General features: G+C 50.2%; 1 protein-coding gene across 1 annotated transcript; it reads right to left on the bottom strand.

Annotated features, from left to right (window-relative positions):
* Positions 1-1,248: 1,248 nt before the first annotated feature.
* Positions 1,249-8,866, bottom strand: CNGA2 (cyclic nucleotide gated channel subunit alpha 2). The gene is made up of 7 exons (XM_055268354.1): positions 8,742-8,866; positions 7,039-7,174; positions 6,753-6,845; positions 5,900-6,070; positions 4,731-4,838; positions 2,993-3,099; positions 1,249-2,654 (listed from the first exon to the last, which is right to left on the bottom strand). Exons 2-7 carry the CDS (start codon positions 7,146-7,148, stop codon positions 1,249-1,251), a joined length of 1,995 nt encoding a protein of 664 aa, XP_055124329.1. The 5' UTR covers positions 7,149-7,174; positions 8,742-8,866.
* Positions 8,867-22,714: the final 13,848 nt, after the last annotated feature.

Raw genomic sequence — 22,714 nt, 5'->3', positions numbered from 1 at the left:
GTTTCACATCTGCCGTTTCAACCAATGGCAGATTAAAAATATTCAGGGAAAAAAATAACAGATCAAAATAATACAAAGAAAAGATACAATATAACAACTATTTACATAGCACTGACGTTGTATTAGGTGTTACAAATAATCGAGAGATGACTTAAAGTATGGGAGGATGTGCATAGGTTATATTCAAATACTACGGCATTTTGTATCAGGGACTTGAACATCCACAAATTTTGGTATCCATGGGGACTCCTGAAAGCAATCCCTGATGAATACTGAGGGACAACCATGTAGCGAAAAGAGAGGGATTAATGGAGGGAGGGAGAGAATGTGAACAGCAGAGTTGGGCAAGAACCACAGATAGGTCAAAGGAATTTGTTGACTCATAGGTGCCTCTAATGTAGATATTAACTGGAAGAGCCTCCCCACCAGCAGCAGTTTTCAGGGCCTCTTTAGGAATGCTCTTCATAGGGGAGGGATGGCCAGACCTGCCAGCTACCTCTGTCTTCAGGTGGACAAATGCCAGTTGCCTTGCTCCTCACTCCCTGCCCTGGAATGGACCAGAAGCCGGGTCTATCTCCTTGGTCCACAGAAGACTGCAGAGATGCCATCCTGGCTAGCAGACAGAGAAATCAACCTACAGAGCAGGAGCTGGAGTATCTGATGGGGAGGAATAACCCTGAGTGGGCCCCCTTCTACCCCCTCCCAACAACACTATCACATCCCTTGGCCTGTCTTGGGAGACAGACACCGGGTACCTGATCTAAATGTCTATAGTCGGTGCTCGAAGTACATGCATGTGCAGGGAAAAAGGGAGTATTCAGAACACATGTTAGAAAAAGTGGGGGCCAGAACCAAGGGAGGAGTCGCTATGTGCAAAAGAGCCAGAGGGGGGCAGTACTGCAGCAAGGTGTATGTCATTTTGCAAGTGGCCTTCTTCAGAGCAGATCATTGCCCAGGCTCCCAGTCCCAGGACAGACTCCTGGAAGACAGCTGCTCCTTTCTCCCTTCCTCAGGCTTAGGCAGGCCAAAGGTCTCGGAAGTGCAGCCAACACAGTCCGTACTCTCCACAAACTTGGGCTAAACTTGGCGGCGGAATCTTGGATGTTTAGGCCAAAAACCCAGGGTCAGAGAGGCTTTTGGGAGAATTCAGGGAACATGAGGGTAATGCATTTAAATCCGGAGATCTAAATAGCTCCTCTAGCTCCTGGGATCAAGGCCAAGGCTGGAGAGGCAGTCGGGCCCCAGGTCTTATGGCTTGTCAGCAGCAGCCAGCTCGGGGCTGTTCACCCCATCAGACAGGTAGTCATCTTCATTGTTCTGTTTCATCTTGGTTTCCAGAACCGTGATGCGCTGCTTGAGCTTCTGCTGGGCCCCCGTGTACTCAGCCAGCAGGCGGCCAAAGCGAGTGTACAGGGTTTCCATGTTGGTCTCCAGCTGCCCTAGCTTCTCCTGCACGTCGACCTCCATGCTGGTTGCCACTTCGTTCTCATCCAGTAGTCCCTCCTTCATGAGGATCTCCCGACCCCTCTCTTCTAGGACTTTCTTGGCATCAGGGTACTCAGTCACAGCTTCCATAAGATCATCCTTGGACAAGCAGAAGAGATCTGAGTAGCCCAGGCTGCGGATATTAGCTGTGCGTCGATTGCCCATTTTACTGCCCTTAATGTTAAGGATACTGATCTCGCCAAAGCAGCCTCCAGCCGAGAGCAGAGCATACTGAGTCACACCATCATCAGCCACCACTGCCAGTTTGCCCTCCTTAATGATGTACATCTCCTTGCCGATGTCCCCTTTGCGGCAAATGTAATCCCCAGGACTGAAGACCTGAGGACGGAGTTTCAGTACCAGCTCTACCAGCAGGCCAGCCTCACAATCATGGAAGATGCGCACTTTCTTGAGTGTGGACAAGTGGACATTGATGGCTATCTCAGCCCTGAGCTTGGCTGGCAGATTCTTGAGAATTTCTCGCTCATCCACTGTCTTCTTATTGGTCCACAAGTAGTCAAACCACCTAATGACCTTGGCTTCCATCTCCTTGCTGACCTTTCGGAACTGCATGTAGTGTTTCACGGCATCAGTCTTAGCCTGGAACTCTGCCCGGGTGGCATTCATGTTGGAGATCATGGAGCCCACATTTCCCACGATGGTGGCAAAGATGAGGACGCCAATCAGGAAGTCAAAGATGACAAATAGGTACTCCTCATCCTTTACAGGGGGTGGTGTCTCCCCAATCGTAGTGAGGGTCAGTGTGGACCAGTAAAGGCAATAGATGTATTCCCTAGCCAGGTAGCCATACTCAGGGTCAGTGATGTTTGGGTAAACCCAGGTGTCAACCCCAAAGCCTATGGATTTGGAGATGGCATAATAGATGCAGGCATTCCAGTGGATGATGACCAAGATGTAGAGGACAAGGTTGCTGATGCGGAAGATGTTAGGGTAGCTGGTGCGTGTCTCTGTCCGGTCAAAGAACTCAAACATGCGGGCAAAGTGCAGCAGGCGGTTGAAGCGCACCTCGGGGCTGTGGATGTCCACAGCAAAATAGATCAGGTCAGTGGGGATGATGGAAGCCACATCCAGCTTGAACTGCAGGGTGTGGATGTAGTTGTCTCGCAGTTTCTTGGTATCTTTGACCAGCAGCCCCTGCTCCAGGAAACCTAGTAGAGATGAAAGCCAGCATGTCATCTCCGCCCTCAGGGTATATATATATATCCTTCTCTGTAGGCTAATATCTCTAGGCAAGGAAACTACTGCTCACTGAAACTTCCTTCCCAAGGAAGGATATAGCTCACATACCAGGGCTGGCCAGAAGGACTCTAAGAGAACACCCCCAGATCAAAACCTCTCTATGCATGTGGGACCATGAGGTTCAAAGAAGGGTACTCACCTACCAGAGTCCCACCCAAGCAATTTAGCCCCACACCATGTCCAGTGGGCTTCCTAAAAATTTGGACTCAGGCCTTCGGATTTACCTGCATCCCAGTTGCTCACTGACCTGTGCGCAATCGGATGAAGAGGTCCGCAATGTAGACCACATCTGAGACATAATCCAGCACCAGCCACACCAGGTAGTAGCCTTTCTGTAGGTCACTGAAGCAGGCTCTGCAGGAGGACAGGGCTAAGCTTCACCTCCAAAGCCAGCCAAATGTCCCTTGGAGGCCCCAAACTGAGTGTTCACTGTGTGCAGGGCTTGGGATGGCTACCAGGGGCGTCATTTAGTCACAGTCAGCCTGAGGCCAAGAGATACTTATCTACAAGTAACTTCTGCCCCACCCCTCCTCATTACATAACATCACTACATAGACAGCACCATTAACCATTAATTTTCTGTCTCACCCTCTGAACTGTGAGCTCCAGGAAGGCAGGGACCCCTCTTAGTCATTACGGCATGCCGCATGCCTGACCTAGGGCAGTGGGATTTGAGCGCTCAATGGCTGTGAGTTGAATGAATGAACAAGTCATTGGAAGAACAGACTACAGCACACGACTGAACCATCTCCATGCTCATCTCTTCAACATACATCTTACTCAGCACCCAACAAACAGCACTAGCCAATACACGTGAGAGGGAGGATAGTAGTGGGAATGGAGAAAGGTTGGAGGTTGCAGAACTTTTTAAAAGGAAGTGGCAGGATTTGGCAACTGAGTAGGGAGAGGACTGGGGAGAGAGCAGAGTCAGGGACACAGCCCAGGATGATTGTCCAGTGAGTGTACTAGTCAAAGGGGAGAGCCGTTAACTCTGACTACTTGGTCACATTTAGACTCAAACTCCAGCCCCCTCCCCTTCACACTGAGACTGCAGAGCTGGCCCATGCCAGTGACGGCTCACTCACAGCCTCCAGCCACAGTAGGCCATCCCGAGACAGGGTTTTCATACTTGCTGTTTCTTCTGCCCAGAATGCTCCCTCCACCATCCTCAAGTATCTAATTAGCTGCCTCCCTCCCACGAGCTAAGCCATCACCTCCTCAGAGACACTGATCCTGACTGCCCTTTCTCTAGCCACCAGTCCCTGGCATCATCCTGGTCATTTGTTTCATTTCAGGTTTACAGTCACTGTCCGCCACTAGCCTGGGAGCTCCAGGAGAGCGGAGACCATGGTTGTGCTCACCGCATTATCCCCAGCACGGAGCACACATGAGCTGCTCAGTCAAATCCTTGCTGAATGAATGACTGGGATTGGGACAGAGTAGGATGGGGAATGCTGCCAAGGAAAGCTACATGGAGATAGTGGCTTTTGAACTTAGCCTGCAAGGAGAAGAATCTCCATAGGTGGAAAATGGAAGGGAAAGGGAATTTTCTCTAGAGGAAACGGCGTGTTCTGACCCAAGAGTGGTGAATGCTGGGGCTGGGGTGTATCCAGAAGGTGTAGCAAGAGAAAAAGGACAGGTCCAGAGGAGTTTGAAGGCCATGTTTAGGCCTTGAACTTCATCCTGTGGACAATGGGGAGCCACTTAAGGGTTTGTGAGGAGGGAATGGCATCACCAAATCCTAGTTTTCTATCAAGCATGTTTGTTGCAAATGTGGAGGATGCACCCTAGGTGTGTGGAGCCACTGTAGTTGTCCCAGACACAGGACAGACAAGAAATCTTCATGGCATATTAAATGGGGAGAGGGTTGGGGTTAACAGAGAAGTTGGAGGTGCCACTGGTATCCAGGGACTGCTGCACTGTCAATCCCGGGGTCTGAAGACTGGGTTGCTTTGGCCACCCCTCCTGGGCCCCACCCTGCTCACCTGGCCACCAGCAGGCACCAGTTGTAAAGGACAGGCATGGCAATGACAAATAGCCAGCAGTAGTACCAATCCCCAGCTGGGTCCAAGACAAATAGTTCAAATTTCTTCCTGAGAAGACAGACAAAGGCAAGGCTTGGGGATCAGGTTCCCCAGTGTGATAGCACCCCAGCTCCCAGAAACCAGAGGTGCCTGAGAAAGCAAAAGCACTGCCGAAGCATATATGTGGGGTGAAAGATGGGTTGGCTGAGGGCCCCATTTTTCAGGGAACTACAACCTGGTACTGGGCATCTGAGTGGAACTCAGATGGGCGGGGGCACCCATCTTCTCATTCTGAACCTAGATAGGTCCATTGGTTCCCATGCACCTTACAGGCCCCTTGCCCAGAGGGCATGTCAAGGGGCAGAGCTTTCAGTAGCGGTGGGTCTCAGGACCTGGGCAGGGATTTCCACAGGATGGTAATTGGGGCTTAGGCCTATTCCCACATCCCTCCCTAAAGAGAGGTGCCCCAGGCGAGTGAGCACCATGAGCTTCCTGCCCACCTCACCCTCCCTTTTTGGTCATTAGCCTCCAGCCTCCAAATCACTTCCCCAGATGTTGTGTCCTGCTTTGACAAGGGATGTTGTGTCCTGCTTTCTCTCCACTGGCCAGACGTGGGGAATGGCAGCTTGGCCAGACATCTGCAGTTGCCTTCTCATTCCTCAAAGTACAGACCCTCCAGCTCTGCCTTCTCTGCCCTCCCCATGCTATCCTGCTCCATCATCCAGCCCTTCTCCTCCAGCCCTATACATGATCTCTTCAAAGACCCACTTCCTCGCCCACAGTGGAGCTGAGATTGGCATCCCCTCCAGGGCACTCCCTGAATGCACCCTCTCAGTATTTCCTGACCACTGGAACTGGGCTATACATTCATGTGCAGCAAGAGGACACTGGGCAAGAGGCAACTAAGGCGAGAAAAGACCCCAGAGGTTCTCATGGCAAATAGGCCACTGGCTGTTGGGGAAACAGTGGAAATATTCTGGAGGTGAAAACCTTGCAAGTCACCCTTGCCCACCACTCTCTTTACTACAGCAGGGCTTGTCATAGCCCCTGACAGTAGCGTAGAAACCCCAGTGAGCTCTTCCATTGCATGCTTAAAGCCCATTTGAGCCCCACAAGCTGAACAGCTGTACTTGGTGCCTTTGTCCTCGCCATCCTTGTCGTCTTTGCCATCCCCCTGCTGTGTGGTCACAGTCTGGAGTTCAGGCCCACGAAAACGCTCGAGGAATGAGTCAGGCCTAGGTCCCTCCTCTCGGAGATTCTTGTTGGCCCACTCTCTGATGATCCCCACCAGGCGAACTATCCTAGAGGTGAGAGAAAAAGAGCCTGAGCCAGAGCCAAGACTCATGCGGTTCAGAGAGCACCTGTCCCCAAGAGCGCACTGTCTGCTAAGGAAGATGAAAGAAGGACAGTGAAACCTACAAACAGGCCAGACCACGATTTCCCGTGTGCTAAAAGCTGGGGTAGAGGCCACAGGGCAGGGGGCTGGGGCTCAGGCATGACCCTGCATGCAGTCCAGGGGGAAACTGCTGTCCTGGGAAGACTTCCTATAGGAAGTGCCATCTCAGTTGATGGTGAGAAGAGCAAACGGGGGGTCTTCACGGCAAGTTGGAGGTTGTGTTAAGGCAGGAACTGTCAGGAGTAAAGCTTGCCCTGAGCTTCCTGCTTTCCCCGTGGAGCCTCTGCCTCTGGGACAGAGAGGCCTTGGGTCCTCTACCTAGGCCTCTCTACTGGGAAGGATATCGCTGTCTGACGCTGAGAGAGCCGAATGTGAAGGGAGGCCTCTTCTGGCCCCTCTGAGCTTGCCTCCCTTGGGGTTTGCCCAGACCTCAGGAGGAAAGAATGAAGTTTGGCTACCACCGACAGTGCTCCTTGGAGGTCTTGGTGGACAGGACTAGTGGGACCGTGAAGAGGAGGGCAGTGGTAGCCACCCTGACAGGCCCCATGCATAGGAAGGGGAAGCAGCAGGGTAGTGGTGGGACCCACCTGCGGAAGCCACTACTTCCCCGCTGTGGGGTATCCATGTCTGCCAGCCTCTGCAGTTCTGAGGAGGTGTCATTGTCAGCTGCAGAGGGTGGCCTGCAGAAAAAAGAGCAGGGTTGACCCAGGGTTCTCAGGGCATGACTTGTCTCCCCTCCTGGGTCATGCTTAGAAATCCCATGTTCCTTTTAGAGGCTGTCCTGGAGACAAAGGTTGCTTGCTCTGTGACAATGAGGCAGAGATGGGAAGAAGTAGCAGCCTCTGTACCTTCCCTGAGACCATGCAGACTCACCTGCTGCTTGTCCTGTGGTCATCTTTGCCATTGGCCTTGATGGCAGGGGGTGCATGCTGCTTGTGATTATTGGCTGGGGAGCTCTTCACACCATTGGTTTTTTCGGTCATCTTCCATGTACAACCAGAGCACTTATCTGCCAGGAAGAGGGCCAAGAGGAAGGTCACAGAGGACCCTGACACCCACGAGAGTGGGAGAGCGGCAAGTGAACAGGATGGATCAGAGCCCAGGCCCACCTGGCCAACCTCAGCACCCTCAAGCACTGCTGTGGCAGTCAGGGCAGTGGGATTCAGCATTCCCTAAGTGCCAGGCGCCAGGGGCCAAGAAAATGAGGGTACTCCCCCAACCCTAATATGTAATTGTAAATGGAAACAGTGCTAAACTACAAAAAGCGTTTGCTTTTTTATTTTACCCCAGGATTTTTTTACATGCAAACTATCAAAGCTAACACAAAACATAACAAACAAAAACCGTTTTTGTTCGTTTTGTTTTGTGTTAGCTTTGATAGTTTGATAGTGAGGGCTCTCTCCTCTGCCCACAGCAGGAGAGGGACAAGGGCAGCGTTCTGTGCCACAAAATCCCTCTGGCTGCTCTGTGAAGCCTGCATTAGCGGGAGAACAAGGGTGAAGGTTGGCGCGGAGAGGAGGCTGGGCAAGAGTACCAACGGAGCCCAAGACAAGAGGGCGGAGCGCGGAACTATCTAGGAAGGAGAATGAATGGGACTCAGAGGAGTGGGTGTGGGGAGCAATGGAGAGAGTGGGTGGGATCACAAAGAAAGAGGAGACAGAGTGAGGGTCTGGGGCACAGTTGTGGAGAACCCCAACATTTAAGAGTTGAACAGAGGATGAGGTGTCCACAAAATAGATGGAGAAGGAATAGCCGAGGACGTAACAATCTAGAGGAGGGACAGAAGATTGTGTCCCACAGCGTCTCTTGCCACAGAGTCAGGAGATACTTGGAGGAGCTCTTCCCTGCCAGGGCTGGTTGGCATGTCCTACCAGGTGTGGGCAGAAATGGTCAGCATGACCCCCAGATTTCCCACAGCCCATGCTGCTGGACCCACAGTCCGGAAGCTGTTCCTGGAGCTCCCTCAACCCCCACCCAAGCTTGTTCCAGCCTCTGAAGCTGTCACCATGGCGATGGCAGGCACGTCAAACAGCCTCAGAGATGCTCACCTGGTGCTCTCTGTGGGACTATGGCACCAGGATAGTAACGAGGGCACTTGAGGGAAAGGAATCAGCATCACTGAGTCCCTGCTTGGACCCTGGAGGCAGCAGACCATGGAGACAAAAAGTTTCAGGCAACACAAACAAAGCCAGAGCCATTCGCACCAGAGTTTCAGGGCTGGCCTCCTGGAAAAGCTGGTGTTGAAGATGAAGCTGGCAGATCAAAAGGGCTGTAATCCAGGGCCAGGCCAGTGCTGGGGGCACAGCATATGTTCACACCCTCTCTAAGGTTCTGTCACAAAGGCAGATTCCCCCACCCCATGAGCCCTGCTCCTTCTGTACCAGGAAACAGACCCATCCCTGAGCCTGACTGCCTGCACACCCTCCCCTTTGTCAGAAACTGCCCCCTCAGGCTGCTTGCTGGAAACAAGGCAGTTGGGCTGGTGGGTCTCATGTATACACCCTCTCCAGGAAACCTCAAGTCCCAAGGCTCCAGGTACCATCATGTCAAATCAGTTCCTCCTCAAAGTTACCCACCTCTGAAAGGGGCCTGCCCTCTTCCCAGTCACTCAAGCTGGAAGCCTGGTGTCAACCGTAACTCCTTGTTTCCTTTATCACATCCAAGCAGCGTCTGCCCTGAGTTGATTGCCCCCACAAAAAGTGTCAAAGTTCTGTCCACCCATTGCCCTCCATCCCCAAGGCCCTGGACTGGTCTCAAGCCTTCAACATGGCTCTCCAGGCCTGCTGCAGTGGACTCCGGATGGCTCAGGGTTCACTGGGGTCTGGACTGGAGGGGGCCCATGAACACCAGGGTTTACATTACAGGTAAAGCTCTCAGGGGGATGTATCCCTCCCCATATCATGAGAGCAGAGAAAAAAGCTAAGGGTAGAGCTCTGGGGAGCTGCAACCATGAAAGACAGCTGAGGGGCTGGGTGAGTGAAGGAGAATGAGGCTGGGGATGTGGGAAACATGAGGGAGTTCCCAGGGAAGGCAGACTTTCAGGAAGGGAGCTGTCTGCAAGGCCAATGCCCCCCTCCCATATCAGGAAGATAAGTGCTCTATGTGGGGTACTTCTTCCCCCTGAGCTGAGAGCTGGAGTGGGCACTGGGTGGAACAATAGCGGCCTCGCTGGGGACCTTATCAAGAGTAGTGTCAAGGAGTGGTGGTCAAAGAGAGCTTGTTTCATGAAGTTTCAAGCGAAGGGTAGGAGGGGACAGACAAGAGATAGAGCACGTAGCTCAGTCTTTCTAAGAGACTGGCCTAGAAAAAGAGGAAAGATAGAGTGGGAACTGGAGGAGGATATGGGGCTGACAAAGGTTCTCTGTCTTGCTGTTGCTGTTATTTTCTATGTCAAGAAGATAATAAAGCAAGCTTAAAGGTTTTGAGGAGGAATTCAGCAGATAATAAAAATATGTGTGCTTGTGAGCCACTCTAGTTGAGGCTGGAACCCATGAAATATGGGTGGAATGGGAAGGTTCAGGTACCAGAGGAAGTGACAGGAGACAGATGCAGGACAATGGGAAGGGGTTGCTGAGAAACAGGCCACAAGACAGTTGAAGGGATTCACTCTTGCAAAACCCCAGTGTTCTAAGTGAAATGGGAGGGATGGGGGGATCTCATCTTCAGAGACACCAGACAGCAGTAGGTGCAGAATTTGGAGGAGGCCAGAACGTTTGCAATAGCTGCTGCAAGGACGGACAGGGGATACCAAACAAGTGTGAGGACAAGAAAAGGCTTGGCAAGGAAGACGACAGACCATGTACCTACCAAAGAGAACAGAGATGGACAACAGATCTTAGATGAGCAGTGGGATTCTCAAGGAGGGTGGTTTAACAACCTAGAGTAAGGCATGATTATTTGGTAAAAAGTCCAAACACAGTCAAGGTGGAGTTGTAGGCCTCTTTTCTCCTTATCCACAAGTTGAGCAGCCAGCCCAAGACTTTAAAGAAAAACCAGCCTAGTCAAGGAGTTTATTGAAAGAATTTTGAGGAAAATTCCTTCCTAGAGAAGTCAAGTCAGGGTGAGAAGGAACAAGTTCGTCATATAGCCAAGATTAGAAGTTTCAGTTCATGGCCCATTCATTCACTCATCTATCTCACACACGTCCCCAAGACACCTACTATGTGCCAGGTCCTTTGCTGGGTGCTGAGTTTAGAAAGAACAGTCTGGCAGTCTCGATCTCAGTGGTGCTCCCAGAGTAAGAGATAGACAGGAACACGATTTATCCCAAGTCACTTCTCTGTTCATGTTCTATTCTGTTTCTGAGCAGCATCTAACAGCTTATCCACTCCATCTTTCTTGAAATAATAGAGTCTACTCTCTTCGTTCTCCTCCTCCTCCCCGGCCACTTCTCAGTGTTCTTTGAAGAGGCGTCCTCTTCTTCTCCAACTCTAAATGTCGGAGTGCCCCAAACTCAGTCCTTCAATGGACTTCTTGTCTTTTCTCTCTTCATCACCTCCTTTTCCAGTCTCATGGCTTTAAATACATCTGTATGTTGATGACTTGCAAACTCTTAACACCAGTTCAACCTATCCCATGGATGGTAATTTACCTCCCTCACATAACCACTTGGATTTTGAATAGGCATCTCAGGCTCCATATGTCCAAAAGTGAGCTATCTTCCCCTCAAAAGCTTATCCTTCCATAATCATCTGCATCTCAGTAAAGGCAAAGCCATACTCCCAGTTACTCAGGTCACAAACCTTAGCATCATCCTTGACTCCTCTTTTTTTCGTACCCCATGGACTCTACATATATGCAAATCATATGGGCTCTACCTTCAAAACATACCTCTTATCCAATCACTTTTTATCTCCACCATCACCACGTTAATCAAAGCTACCACCTTTTCTCAGTGCCTGGAGCATAGTAGGTGCTCAATACATAAGTTTTAAATGAGTAGTCTATGCATGGTCCCTGCATTTTTCCCAGTCCATTACTCCCTCTCTTTTTACTTTCATTGTACAGCATAAGATTCTGCTATATCAATTATTTGATTTTCAAGGAACATGCAACACTTTTCCTCTTAGCCAACATGGGGTAAAAAGGATCAGATTTTTCCTCCAGAATGAAATAACCAAACATAGAAAAAATATGTGACACAACAGTTTTCAAGACTATAAACATTAGGCAACAAAGGACAGCCATCCCTAAGAGACAGGAGCCAAATGTGAATCTGGTGACTGCCCCAGATTACTCCTTTGTGAGAGTTTCCAGACCATGGCACAGAGGGGAATGCAGGTGGAACCTGATGGATGACTCCCTGGGTTAGGGACACAGAGAAGAGAAGGGAATGAAAGGAGACTAAAGCAGCTAAAGTTTGCAGAACAGAGTACTGCAGGGGAGAGAGCTGCACAGAGAGAGCTCTGGAGACCTGAAAAGAGTCTTTCCCAAGTATTCATCTGAGTGCTTATTTGCACACACCGATGAGGGGGTTATCCACGGCTCAGGAAAGAACCATCCCCCCAAATTAGGCATTACAGTTCCCAGCTCTCACACAGGGCCTGGAAAAGTGCCTCATGCCACCAGTCAAACTGGAAACCTAGTGGTTCATGGGCTATTGGGTAGAGTACCTGGAAGGGGCTTGCCTCACTCATGAGGAATAACTGGTCCTTTCACTGAGCACTGTTCTAGTCCTACTGAAAAATCTTAAAAGCAAGACCCAAAAGGATCAAACTCTTTCCATTAACTTAACTTCACACCAGAACAAGCCTCAAGAATGTTTCTAGAAATACAAAAACACACACAGCACCCAGCAAAGTAAAAATCACAATGTGTGGCATCCACTCAGAAATTATCAGCCATGCAAATAAATTCTCAATAATGAGGAGGCAACAATCTATCAATTGAAATAAACCCAGAATTGACACAGATGTACAATTAGTACACAAGAATATGAAAACAGCTAATATGACTATATTCTATATGTTCAAAAAGTTAAGTAGGGCCATGAAATATATAAAAAGATCCGAGTCAAATTTCTAAAGATGAAAACTACAATTTTTGAGATGAAAATTACACTATATGGGATTAGCAGATGATCAGATATTGCAGAAGAAGGAATTAGTGAACATACAGACAAACTTATTTTAAAATGAATTTACAGTATTTATTTAGACAATAAAACTATCCCCAGTGTAGCACAGAGAGAAAAGACAATCAGAAAACAGCAATAGCAGCAACAGCAGCAATGAAAAGCAAAGCATCAGTGGAAACTACACCAAGGCATATGAGTATCAAAGTGCCCACATGAAGGGGTGGGTTGCCCCTCCACACCTGTGGGTGTTTCTCGTTAGGTGGAACGAGAGACTTGGAAAAGAAAGAGACACAGAGACAAAGTATAGAGAAAGAAAAAAGGGGGCCCAGGGGACCGGCATTCAGCATATGGAGGATCCCGCCGGCCTCTGAGTTCCCTTAGTATTTATTGATCATTCTTGAGTGTTTCTTGGAGAGGGGGATGTGTCAGGGTCATAGGATAATAGTGGAGAGAAGGTCAGCAGATAAACACGTGAACAAAGGTCTCTGCGTCATAGACAAGGTGAAGAATTAAGTGCTATGCTTTAGATATGCATACACATAAACATCTCAATGCCTTACAGAGCAGTATTGCTGCCCGCATGTCCCACCTCCAGCCCTAAGGCGGTTTTCCCCTATCTCAGTAGATGAAACATACAATCGGGTTTTACACCGAGACATTCCATTGCCCAGGGACGGGCAGGAGACAGATGCCTTCCTCTTGTCTCAACTGCAAAGAGGCCTTCCTTCCTCTTTTACTAATCCTCCTCCGCACAGACCCTTTACGGGTGTCGGGCTGGGGGACAGGTCAGGTCTTTCCCTTCCCACAAGGCCATATTTCAGACTATCACATGGGGAGAAACCTTGGACAATACCTGGCTTTCCTAGGCAGAGGTCCCTGCGGCCTTCCGCAGTGTTTGTGTCCCTGGGTACTTGAGATTAGGGAGTGGTGATGACTCTTAACGAGCATGCTGCCTTCAAGCATCTGTTTAACAAAGCACATCCTGCACAGCCCTTAATCCATTAAACCCTGAGTTGACACAGCACGTGTTTCAGGGAGCACAGGGTTGGGGGTAAGGTTACAGATTAACAGCATCTCAAGGCAGAAGAATTTCTCTTAGTACAGAACAAAATGGAGTCTCCTATGTCTACTTCTTTCTACACAGACACAGTAACAATCTGATCTCTCTTTCTTTTCCCCACACCCACATCCACTGATAATAGGGAAATCGTAAAAGTTGCCCGAGAAAGAAGACACATTATGCACTGAATCACAAAAGTATGGATGGCATCTAATATCCATTAACAAAGGTACAGGTGACAACAAGACCTCTCTGCTAAGCTTCAGGCTTTCCTTCCGACTTCCAACTGGACATTACTCTCTGGCTGCCCTTAGAAAGCTGCAGCTCATCTTGCCTCAAGTCACACTATTCATCGCCACCATCGGCCCTTTGACAGATAGACATTTGTGACTGACTGGGCCTTCAGACCCTCAACTGCTGGCTTCCAGGGTGGCTTGCCATTCTAACTTCTCCCTGAAGAGCACGCCCAGGCTCCTTCTCCCTGTCCACAGCTTTCTGCCAAGTTTCCCGGGTCCTAGGGTGAAGCCTGTGTTCAGACTCTGCCACCCTTCTTGCCAATACTGCCTGCGCTAGAATGTGTACTGCCTGAGGGCAGGCATCAGTGTCTGTGTTCTTGTCCACTACATCCCTGCACCGCACAGAGGCTGGCTCCTGAAAAGCATTGCATACATGTTGGTGGAAGGAAGGAAGAGAGGGAGAGAGAGGGAAAAAGACATAAAGGCTAGATCTTGGTGAAGTTCTGAGGAATTTCAGAAGACAGAGCTCAGAAAAGGGAAGTGCTGAGCCTGAAGCAGTGAGCAGGGGAGAATAGATGCAGGAGGTCTTCCTGGGGAGTGGGGTTGGTGAGGGAGTGGCTTATGAAACCGGTTTCTCTAAGTAACCAGACGTCCCAGCTTCTCATACAACCCAGCTCATCCTTGACAGAAAAGCAGAAGAAGCTCAATAAGGACTTAAAGGATTCAATCAATATAATTAAAATACTTGATCTAGTTAAAGCAGAAAAAATTACATCACCCCAATTGGTATAGAAAAAATATTGAGCAAAATTCAGAACTTATTTACCTTTTTATTTTCTTGGGCAATTTTCTAAAGCCATAAAGGGAGAGGTTTTTTTTTATACTTTAAGTTTTAGGGTACATGTGCACAACGTGCAGGTTTGTTACATATGTATATATTAAATATCTTAGGAAATTAGAAATAGAAAGGACTTTCTTTCTATTCCTAATATATACATAGAAATAGATATATAATATATAAATATATTATATATACATTATAATCTATTTCAATATTAAGAAATTGTTTTCCTTTTTCATGGGATTGGGAATTCTAGGTAGGGCACGGTGGCTCACGCCTCTAATCCCAGCACTTTGGGAGGCTGGGGCAGGTGGATCACTTGAGGCCAGCAGTTTGAGACCAGCCTGGCCAATGTGGCAAAACCCCATCTCTACTAAAAATACAAAAATGAGCTGGGCGTGGTGGCAGGCGTCTGTAATCCCAGCTACTTGGGAGGCTGAGGCACGAGAATCGCTTGAATGTGGGAGGTGGAGGTTGCAGTGAGCTGAGATCGCGCCACTGCGATCTCTTTTAAAAGGAATTTTTAAAAGTATGTAAACGATCACCATTTCTCAACAATACTGTGCTGGATTCCTCAGTCAGCGCAATAAGCAAGACAAATCCATGAAGTGCATGTGTACTGGGAATAAAAAGAAATGTTTTAAATAGACTATGGTTAATAATTCACAGTATATTTCAAAACTGCTAAAAGAGAAGATTTAAAATAGTCCCGACACAAGAAATGATACATGTTTGAGATTATGAGTACCCCAGTTACCCATATTTGATTATTACACATTGTATGCATGCAGCAGAATATCACGTGTACCACATAAATATTTATAATCTCTATGTATCAACAAAAAAATTTAATGTAAACAACAAAACTATGATGATGAAACTGTAGGAAACATTTTATATACTATTGAGTTCGAAAGACAATACCATGAAAGAAAACATTGAACATAGATGCACATTAAACCCAACATTTAAAAGAATGCAATAAACTGAACAAAATATCTGACAGAGAAAGAAAAAGATTGATTTTCTTATAAACAGAGATCTTACAAATCAATATATTGAAAAAAATAAAAACAGTAAAATCACAAAAATACAGGTGCAAGGATGCTAGTCACAGTGACGTATACCTTAATGAATTAATCAGTTAACCGAGTGAACCAAGACCATAGGGTGGAATGCTATGCAGCCCTTAAAATGGTATTGCTATTGTGAAAGACTGCTTCTTGTCAGGGGGAAACCAGGTTTCGAAATGGAATGTTCTGTTATGTTAATAATTTCCATGCATGCATGTGCAACATATATTCACACATAGATACATAAACTCACAAGATCAAGACTTTATTTCTCAATTCTGAGGGTGTGGGGAAATTGGTTTCTTTTGTATATTTTTTATAGTGTCCAATATATTCTGTATTGTAATGTGTGATGTCTGTAATCGGGAAGGGAGGTTATAAGGCTATATAATAAAATAAAATATTACTTTAAACTTTAATTTAAAACAACAACAGCAACAAAAATCCAGCCCATTTTGGTTTCAGGTTCAACTTAATACCGGGTCAAGCCAAAGTTTTTCCACTGATACTGGGAAGGGATCTTTTCCATGGTTGACAGCCTAGAGAGTCAGACTACTACACGTCTTAGCCAGAAACGAGTCCCCCAGATGGTCAATATCTGGGATGTTTTAATATCAGATATTTTCCATTGCAGTGGCAAAAGTCTTGGGTGGCAGGCAGAGAATGGTACAGGGGAGAGTCATAGACATCATGGGGGGCAGGGTGGTAGGACAGACAGGCAGAGAAGCAGGGAGGTGTGTGGGTGAGCAGCAATAGCGAAGTCCCAGAGGAAGCAGTGGGTATCCCTGACAGGAAGCTGGAATGTGGTGATTCAGGGGCAGGTTCTCATTCATGGAGCAGCTCCCTTGTGCTAAGTACTTGACGTAAGTTAATTCATTTAAACCTCATGACAACCTGACAAAGTCGACACTATTCTTATCCCCGTTGCACAGATTCATACCTAAGCAATTTGGTTCCAAAAGCACACTCAGTCACAGGGCCAGCTTGGAAGGTAAAATGAGCCAGAAGTGCACAAGTCCTAAGAGAGGTATGGTCAGAATTGCACTGGAAGCAGCAGGCTCCTGGGCTGACTTTTGAGTGTGGAGCTGAAGCTGCCATGACCCCCTGTGCCCAGGCTCAGGAGGGGCAGTGGGAGGGGCCCAGCTGTGATAGGGTGAGCTGCAGGAGCCGGAGGTAGAGAGCATGCCGGGCACTCACTAGGCAGATAGTGGGCCTTTGAGTCTGAGCCACCTCAGCCTCCCTGAGTTCAGGCTCCAGCACAGCAGCTTCATGAACTAGGTCCTTGAGAACCACTTGTTGAATGAATAAAATCTCCAGAAGGATACGTAAGAGGCAGGGCTTTGCCCAAGAGGCTTGGCAGGCCAGCGCGGTTGATCACTACCTTGAGAAGGGGCTACAATCTCTAGTGTGGACACCACTATGCCAAACTTACCATGGTTGGGCTGCTTTGCCAAGGGAGGCTTCGTCTCTTTACAGACAAAGATGGGGCTGCGGCAATATACCTGGCATCAGCCGCATACAGTCCATACCCCAGGGGAAGCTCCTCCTAGAAGGCCGCCCAAGACAGGCTGGACCCTAGTGATTGTAGCTCATCTCCCTAAATGCTCCTGTCCTCACTGAGAAGCCCCTCCTGAGCTCCACATCTTCAGGTGCCCATGGGCCAACTCTGTCTCCTAGAGGAAGACACTGGGCCCCTGGAACCAATATGTTCAAACACATGAACTTCTGCCCCTCCGCCCCAGCTCCTCTGTCCCCAGCGCCTTCTCTGGAGAAAGGCACATCTTGCCCCACATGTGCTTAATTCAGAAACCTAGGAGTCATCCTTGATACCTCGCACCCGCTCCCCAAATCATATTTGTTATTCTGCTGGAATCTCTCTCCAGCACCTTCTTCTCCATCCATTCTGACTGCTGCTGCCCTGGGCCTTGCCCAGACTCTGTGACAGTCTCACTGTTTCTCTGTCTTCAGATCCCAGCTCTTCCTTTCCTTTATCTTCCACACCACCAGGGTGAGTTCCATAGGACTATACCTGGTCCTGTCTGTTGCTCCTCTGAAAACCCATGGAAAGAAGACCGCACTCTAGAAATAAACTTTATGTGGCAAGGACTCATCTAATTTTTTTAGTCATTAATCTGCGAGCCGAGCCCAATGGTAAGCACGTAATAAGTGCTTGATATATATTTGGCAAGTAAATGAGTGAATGAACGATTCTCCCAAATCTACCTTGTTTCATGTTCACTTTTCCCCCACTTTATTTGTATCATAGATTTACCATCTCCTGACAATGAACTACAGACTTTCTTGTTCTCTGCTGCATCCCAGGATTAGGGATCATGTCTGGTATTTGTCGGATGGATGGAAGGATCATCTAAATAGTGCATTCCAAACTCTGCACTCAGGCTTTCAAACTCCTTCAGGTTGTCGCTAGACCCATCTCTGCAGCCTCATCTCCTGTGGGGCCATTTTGTGTTGGAGCTTAGTGGGGGTGTGGCCAGGGCTGGTCTTGGTAGTTTTGTGGCCACCGTGACACCTGCAGACCAACCAGGTACATATTCTGTCTGCCACATGCATGTGTCCAGTCCAAGCACTAGTGTCCCTCCCTCTGGAGAAGGTGGTCACTGATGAGTGGTACTAAGGAGCAGTTGGAGGGGGCCCAGCTATGCAGAAAGAGGGGCCCAGGGACCCAGCTACTGGCAGGATGTCTAGAGATGAGGCTGCTCCGATACCAGCTGCCTCCTATGGTCACAGCCTCACATGGACGGAGCCTACACTTGCTACTCCGGGCTCAAGCTGAGATGGACGCAAGCTCAGCTGGGGGCCCAAACGGGATACCAGGCCTGAAGCAGCCCTGGAAGCCTATCTCCGCCCCAGGCCTGCTGCCTGGCTCCAGAATCTTCCCTCAGCCAGAAGCTCCAAGGGCTTCACCCCACATGCATTTCCCCAAATGGCAGAGTGGCTGGCTCCCAAGCCTGAGAGGCCTGAAGTGGGTGCTCCCCTCTAAGGGTCTCCGAAAGAGGTCAGGGGGCAGTTCAAAGAGCCAAAAGCAAAGGCTGCAATCCCAGCATGGTTCCTGGGAGAAGCCCACATAACCCACACCCCTACCTCCACTGCTACTCATATGCAGAGAGCCACAGGCTCCAAGTGAACACTGCCCGGGCTCTGAGGCTGAGGGGCCCAGAAATGCTCGGAGTCAGGCAGGCAGTGAAGGCCCACGGGTCCCCCCTTCCTCCCACTGAAGCTTGCCTGTCCGGCAGGCCCTCAGTCCCTCTGCTCCAAATCTTCTCCAGCAACCCTCCCTGCCACTCTCCTAGGAAAGGACAAAGTCCCAGCTGCTTCAGGACAAGCTTTGTGTGACACTCAGTGCCTCCACCCTCCTAGAGCCCCAAATAATTTATTTGGCTGCTTTAACAGGGGACAAAGTTTCCCAACACAGCCACTTTCCTCAGCTCCCTCGGCAGATCACGCGTATGAAGACCCATGTCAAGCCAGGTTCTGGGGCCCACACACTTTTCACGGACTCCAGTTCTGTACCCCATGGAGGCAACTGGCCTGTGGTCACAGAGAGGTATCAGCCCAAGGTCAGCCGCTTTCCTCACCAATCAGATGGCTTCAGAGGCAGGGGCTGTCCTGGCCAGTCAGCATCCGTTGGTCCTTCTGCACAACCTCCAGTCAGAGACAAACCGCTGGGGCTCATCAGCATCTGGAGCTAACAGAGATCTCCTGCCATTCCTGCCCCTCAGGCCAGCAGGGCCCTGGAGCCCCTGACAACTTAGCTGCAGCCTCGGGGTCAGAGAGCTGCCCCACCCTGCCTGAGGCCAACAGGGGAAGCTGGCAGAGGCCGAGAAGAGCTCATGCCCATGGCTAAGGCAAACTCAAGACGCTGCCCCAGGGTGTCGCCTGCCCACTGGAGAAGCTGGCCTGTCTGTGGGCACTGTACACCCCAGGCTGCTGGCAGGCGAGGGCTCGATGCTGGGCTGCCTGGCTGTGGAAGCTGCTTGCCTGCCCAGATCCAGGAGCCAGCCCCGCCCAAGCTCCCTGAGGAGCCCTCGCTTGCATGGAGCATGCTCAGAGCTTTGTATCTGGAGATTCAGCCCCACCAGCTCACAGCCCTGGTGTACTTGCCTCCAGGACTTGGCACAGTCTCAGCCAGTCCACCTGACCTGAGGTCAAGCCAGGGAGAAATCTGAGAGAAGAGGTACCTGGGGTAGGGCTGGCCTGAGGGGAAAATCCATACCTTCTCTGCCAGGTCCCCTGGACTTGGCCTCCAAGAAGGGTTGGGGTTAGGGAAGGGAAACAAGGCAAGACCCTTGGGGCAGTGAGCTTTGGGCTCCTTTCCAAGAAGCCGGGATTTCAGGCTGCTCCTGGGTACACCAGAGTCCCCTCCATGCACCCTCATGTACCCCTCCTCACATGCCCACCTTCCTCTTCCCACCTCCCACCAGCTGCCAGGAAGACGGCCTGTGACAAAAGAACTGGAATATTGAGTTTCAGCTTTTGCCTAGGACTGGCGGGGGGCCAGGGGCCCACTTGGCAGGGCAGGGAACTACACAAATGGAGGATTAAAGCTTTGCCCACCTGCACAGCCAGCTGGGAAGACAAGCCACTCCCTCAGGGGCTGCTAGGACGGGCTTAAATGACATCCTGCGTGCAAAGCCTGGGGTACATACAGGTGCGCATAATCTGCGTGGAACAGCATGGAGAGTTCGCAAGGATACGCACCAACCAAACCATGGGAAATACTTCAGTGGAGGGACTTGGCATTTGGGGTGCAAGGGACTGTGTTAGCTAGGCCTGCAATGTTTGCCTTTTCGGGGAGAATGTATTCATGCACAACTTGTGTAATTAAACATTTTTAAGATGCAACGTGTATGGCACAGAGTAGGTGTGCCGTAGGAAGCAAAGAATAGAATTGGCTTCCTTTGGTGGGGAAAGGTTTTCAACAGAAGGCACACCCTAAAGGCCAGGAGGGGAAGACCAGGGCTAGAATCAATCTCTGGGGACCCTAATCAGAGGCCATCCTGCCAGTCCTTTCCTTGTTCCAGGAGTGCAGAAGACAATGCAGGCAAGATTGTGCCCTCAAGAAGCTACTGATCCAGTGGAGGACTGATGTGTACCCCTCTAATACTAAGCCTGGGCAGCCCCTGGGAAGCTTCACAGACTAGAGAAAAACAGCACGCCAGGAGAATCCCCTCCCCCACCCCCAAGTAAGAATGAGTTCCTTCCCTCCTTCATTCACCCACAGCATCCTGCTTCGCTAGGGGGAAGTTCATGGCTTGCTGGAGGAAGGCCTGGGCTCAGGGCGGAGAGGTTGGGCAAGGCAAGGACAGGTTGGCAGAGAAATGCAATCAGATGGGCAAATGCTCTAGGTGGGTCAGAGCCAGAGGGCCAGGCAGGAGGTGCCAACTTGCCTCCTGGCACTCTGCCCCCGAGCCTCCCTGGGTCTCCCAGGGGCTTGGGAATCACAGATGTGCCAGCCCCCACAATATGGTCCCCACGCCCCTTAAGGAACATTGCAGAGGGGCCCAGACTGGGCAGCTCTGACTCCAGCTCCTCTCAGGAGCTTCCTGAGGTCTTCTAGGTGGGGCAGGGAGTTCTAGAGATAGAGCAGGAATGCACTTCTAGGAACTGGCCCCCAGCCCTGCTGGGAACCAGCCAAATGGTCACACAGAAAGGCAGGGTGGAGGCCCAGCCACGGACTCCTTATGAGCTCACCTGGCTCAGGAGACGTTCCTCCAGGGCATTGCCATGCTGTTTGTTTGCAACTCAACTAAATTGCTCCCAAGGGTGAACCCTTGTTTCACAACATATTTTCAGCCAGACTTTTTCTGCAAACATGTCCACGTCTGTGCAGGCTCACAAACACTCAGGTCCCAAAGGGCAGACCCAGCCCTTCCCGGCTGCAGCCTCCTCTTCCTCTGAGCTTCCCTGTGGGGCCTGACTGGGGCAGGAGAAAGGGGCAGCCCGGGGTAGACAGTGTGAAGGCTGGACTCATGGCAGTGGGAGCACTGGGCTGATGACAAGAAGCTGCACGTGCTGCCCCTGCTCCATCTCCCTGCTTCCCTTAATATTCCTCTGTATCTTGGGTCCTGGTCTGTCCTGAAGCTGCAGGAAGGGGAGGGGCGGCCTGCAAGGAGGTCCCCCAGTCTTCCATCTAGCCCATGGGTGACTCCTGGGGCCCCAGGGCCCATTTGCAGAGGACAGGGAACACCCCTGGTACTCCCTGGGCCTCTTGGCTCTCCTGGCCAGAAGTACTCATATCTGGGTGCTGCTGTTTCCCCATTCTGCGGAGGGGCTTCCTGCGGCACTTGATTACCTCTGTGCTCTGGGACCAGAGAGAGAATCTCCCAACTGTTTCTTTCCTAGGTATCCTTTTCTCTGCTTTGAGCGGGACCCAGGCTCCAGGGGCCATGTGCCTCGTGTCCCACAGTGCCGACAGGAGGCCCTGCATCCTCATCTTAGAAGTATTGCAAGCCCTAGAGTGTCAGGCGTGGAAGAACCCCCTCATTGTGTAGGAGCCCACTGAGGACCAGAGAGAAAGAGGTGGAGCAGGGGCAGAGCAGACTCTGGGACCCAAGCTTCTCTCTCTCTCTCTCTCTACTCTAACTTCCCTCCCTCTGCCGCTCTGTATCTCTGACTGTATCTCTCTCTCTGCCTCTCCCTTCCTCCATCCTTTCTTCTCTCTTCGCCCACCATCCTCTCCCTGTCTCTTCTCTGTCTCTCTCTCACATACACAGACACATACGTTCATTTCATACCTAGTGACTAACACACTTCCCAATCTTTATAGATGGAGAATCCTTGACAGATTTGGGGGATTAGGGAAAGTGCACTTAGCAACTAAAGCCAATGAGAAAGTTCTGGGTCAGAGACGTGTGTTGAGCCCTTGGTCCCAGGGAAGGGGGTTGCAGCTCTTCCGCAGGCCTCCTGCAGCCAGGCACATCTGCACTGCAGTCAGGCCCCCACATGGCAGGCAACAGTCTCCACCTCTCAGGCTCAGCCCCACTGGACAACCCAGCTATTCACCCCTTCTGAGGTGTGCTTCACGGGCTGTGGACCCAGAGTGTGTGGTGGGTAGGGTGAGGGATATGTGTAGCTCCTGTTCGGCCTCCAGAACTGAGGCAGGACCTCATCTCCAGTGAGTCTTGTCTGCAGGAGGCAGGCCAAGCCCTAGCGTAGGACTCAGGATAACTCACGCCAGAGAACTCACATCGAGGCCCTGTCTCACTGGATGACCCAGGGGCATGTTTCCTCTCTCTGGAATTC

The sequence above is a fragment of the Symphalangus syndactylus genome, chromosome X (genome assembly GCF_028878055.3).
Source record: "Symphalangus syndactylus isolate Jambi chromosome X, NHGRI_mSymSyn1-v2.1_pri, whole genome shotgun sequence".
NCBI lineage: Eukaryota > Metazoa > Chordata > Mammalia > Primates > Hylobatidae > Symphalangus > Symphalangus syndactylus.
The sequence above is the reverse complement of the archived record's forward strand: the minus strand, read 5'-3'. Positions and strand labels throughout refer to the sequence as shown.

Bases quoted from the DNA above. Each gene is read 5' to 3' on its own strand.
- CNGA2 (XM_055268354.1), bottom strand. From the start codon at position 7,148: ATGACCGAAAAAACCAATGGTGTGAAGAGCTCCCCAGCCAATAATCAC. The intron at 6,846-7,038 runs GTGAGTCTGCAT...TTTTTTCTGCAG, and splicing joins GACCACAGGACAAGCAGCAG to GCCACCCTCTGCAGCTGACA. The intron at 4,839-5,899 runs GTACAGCTGTTC...CTGTCTTCTCAG, and splicing joins GGCGAGGACAAAGGCACCAA to GAAGAAATTTGAACTATTTG.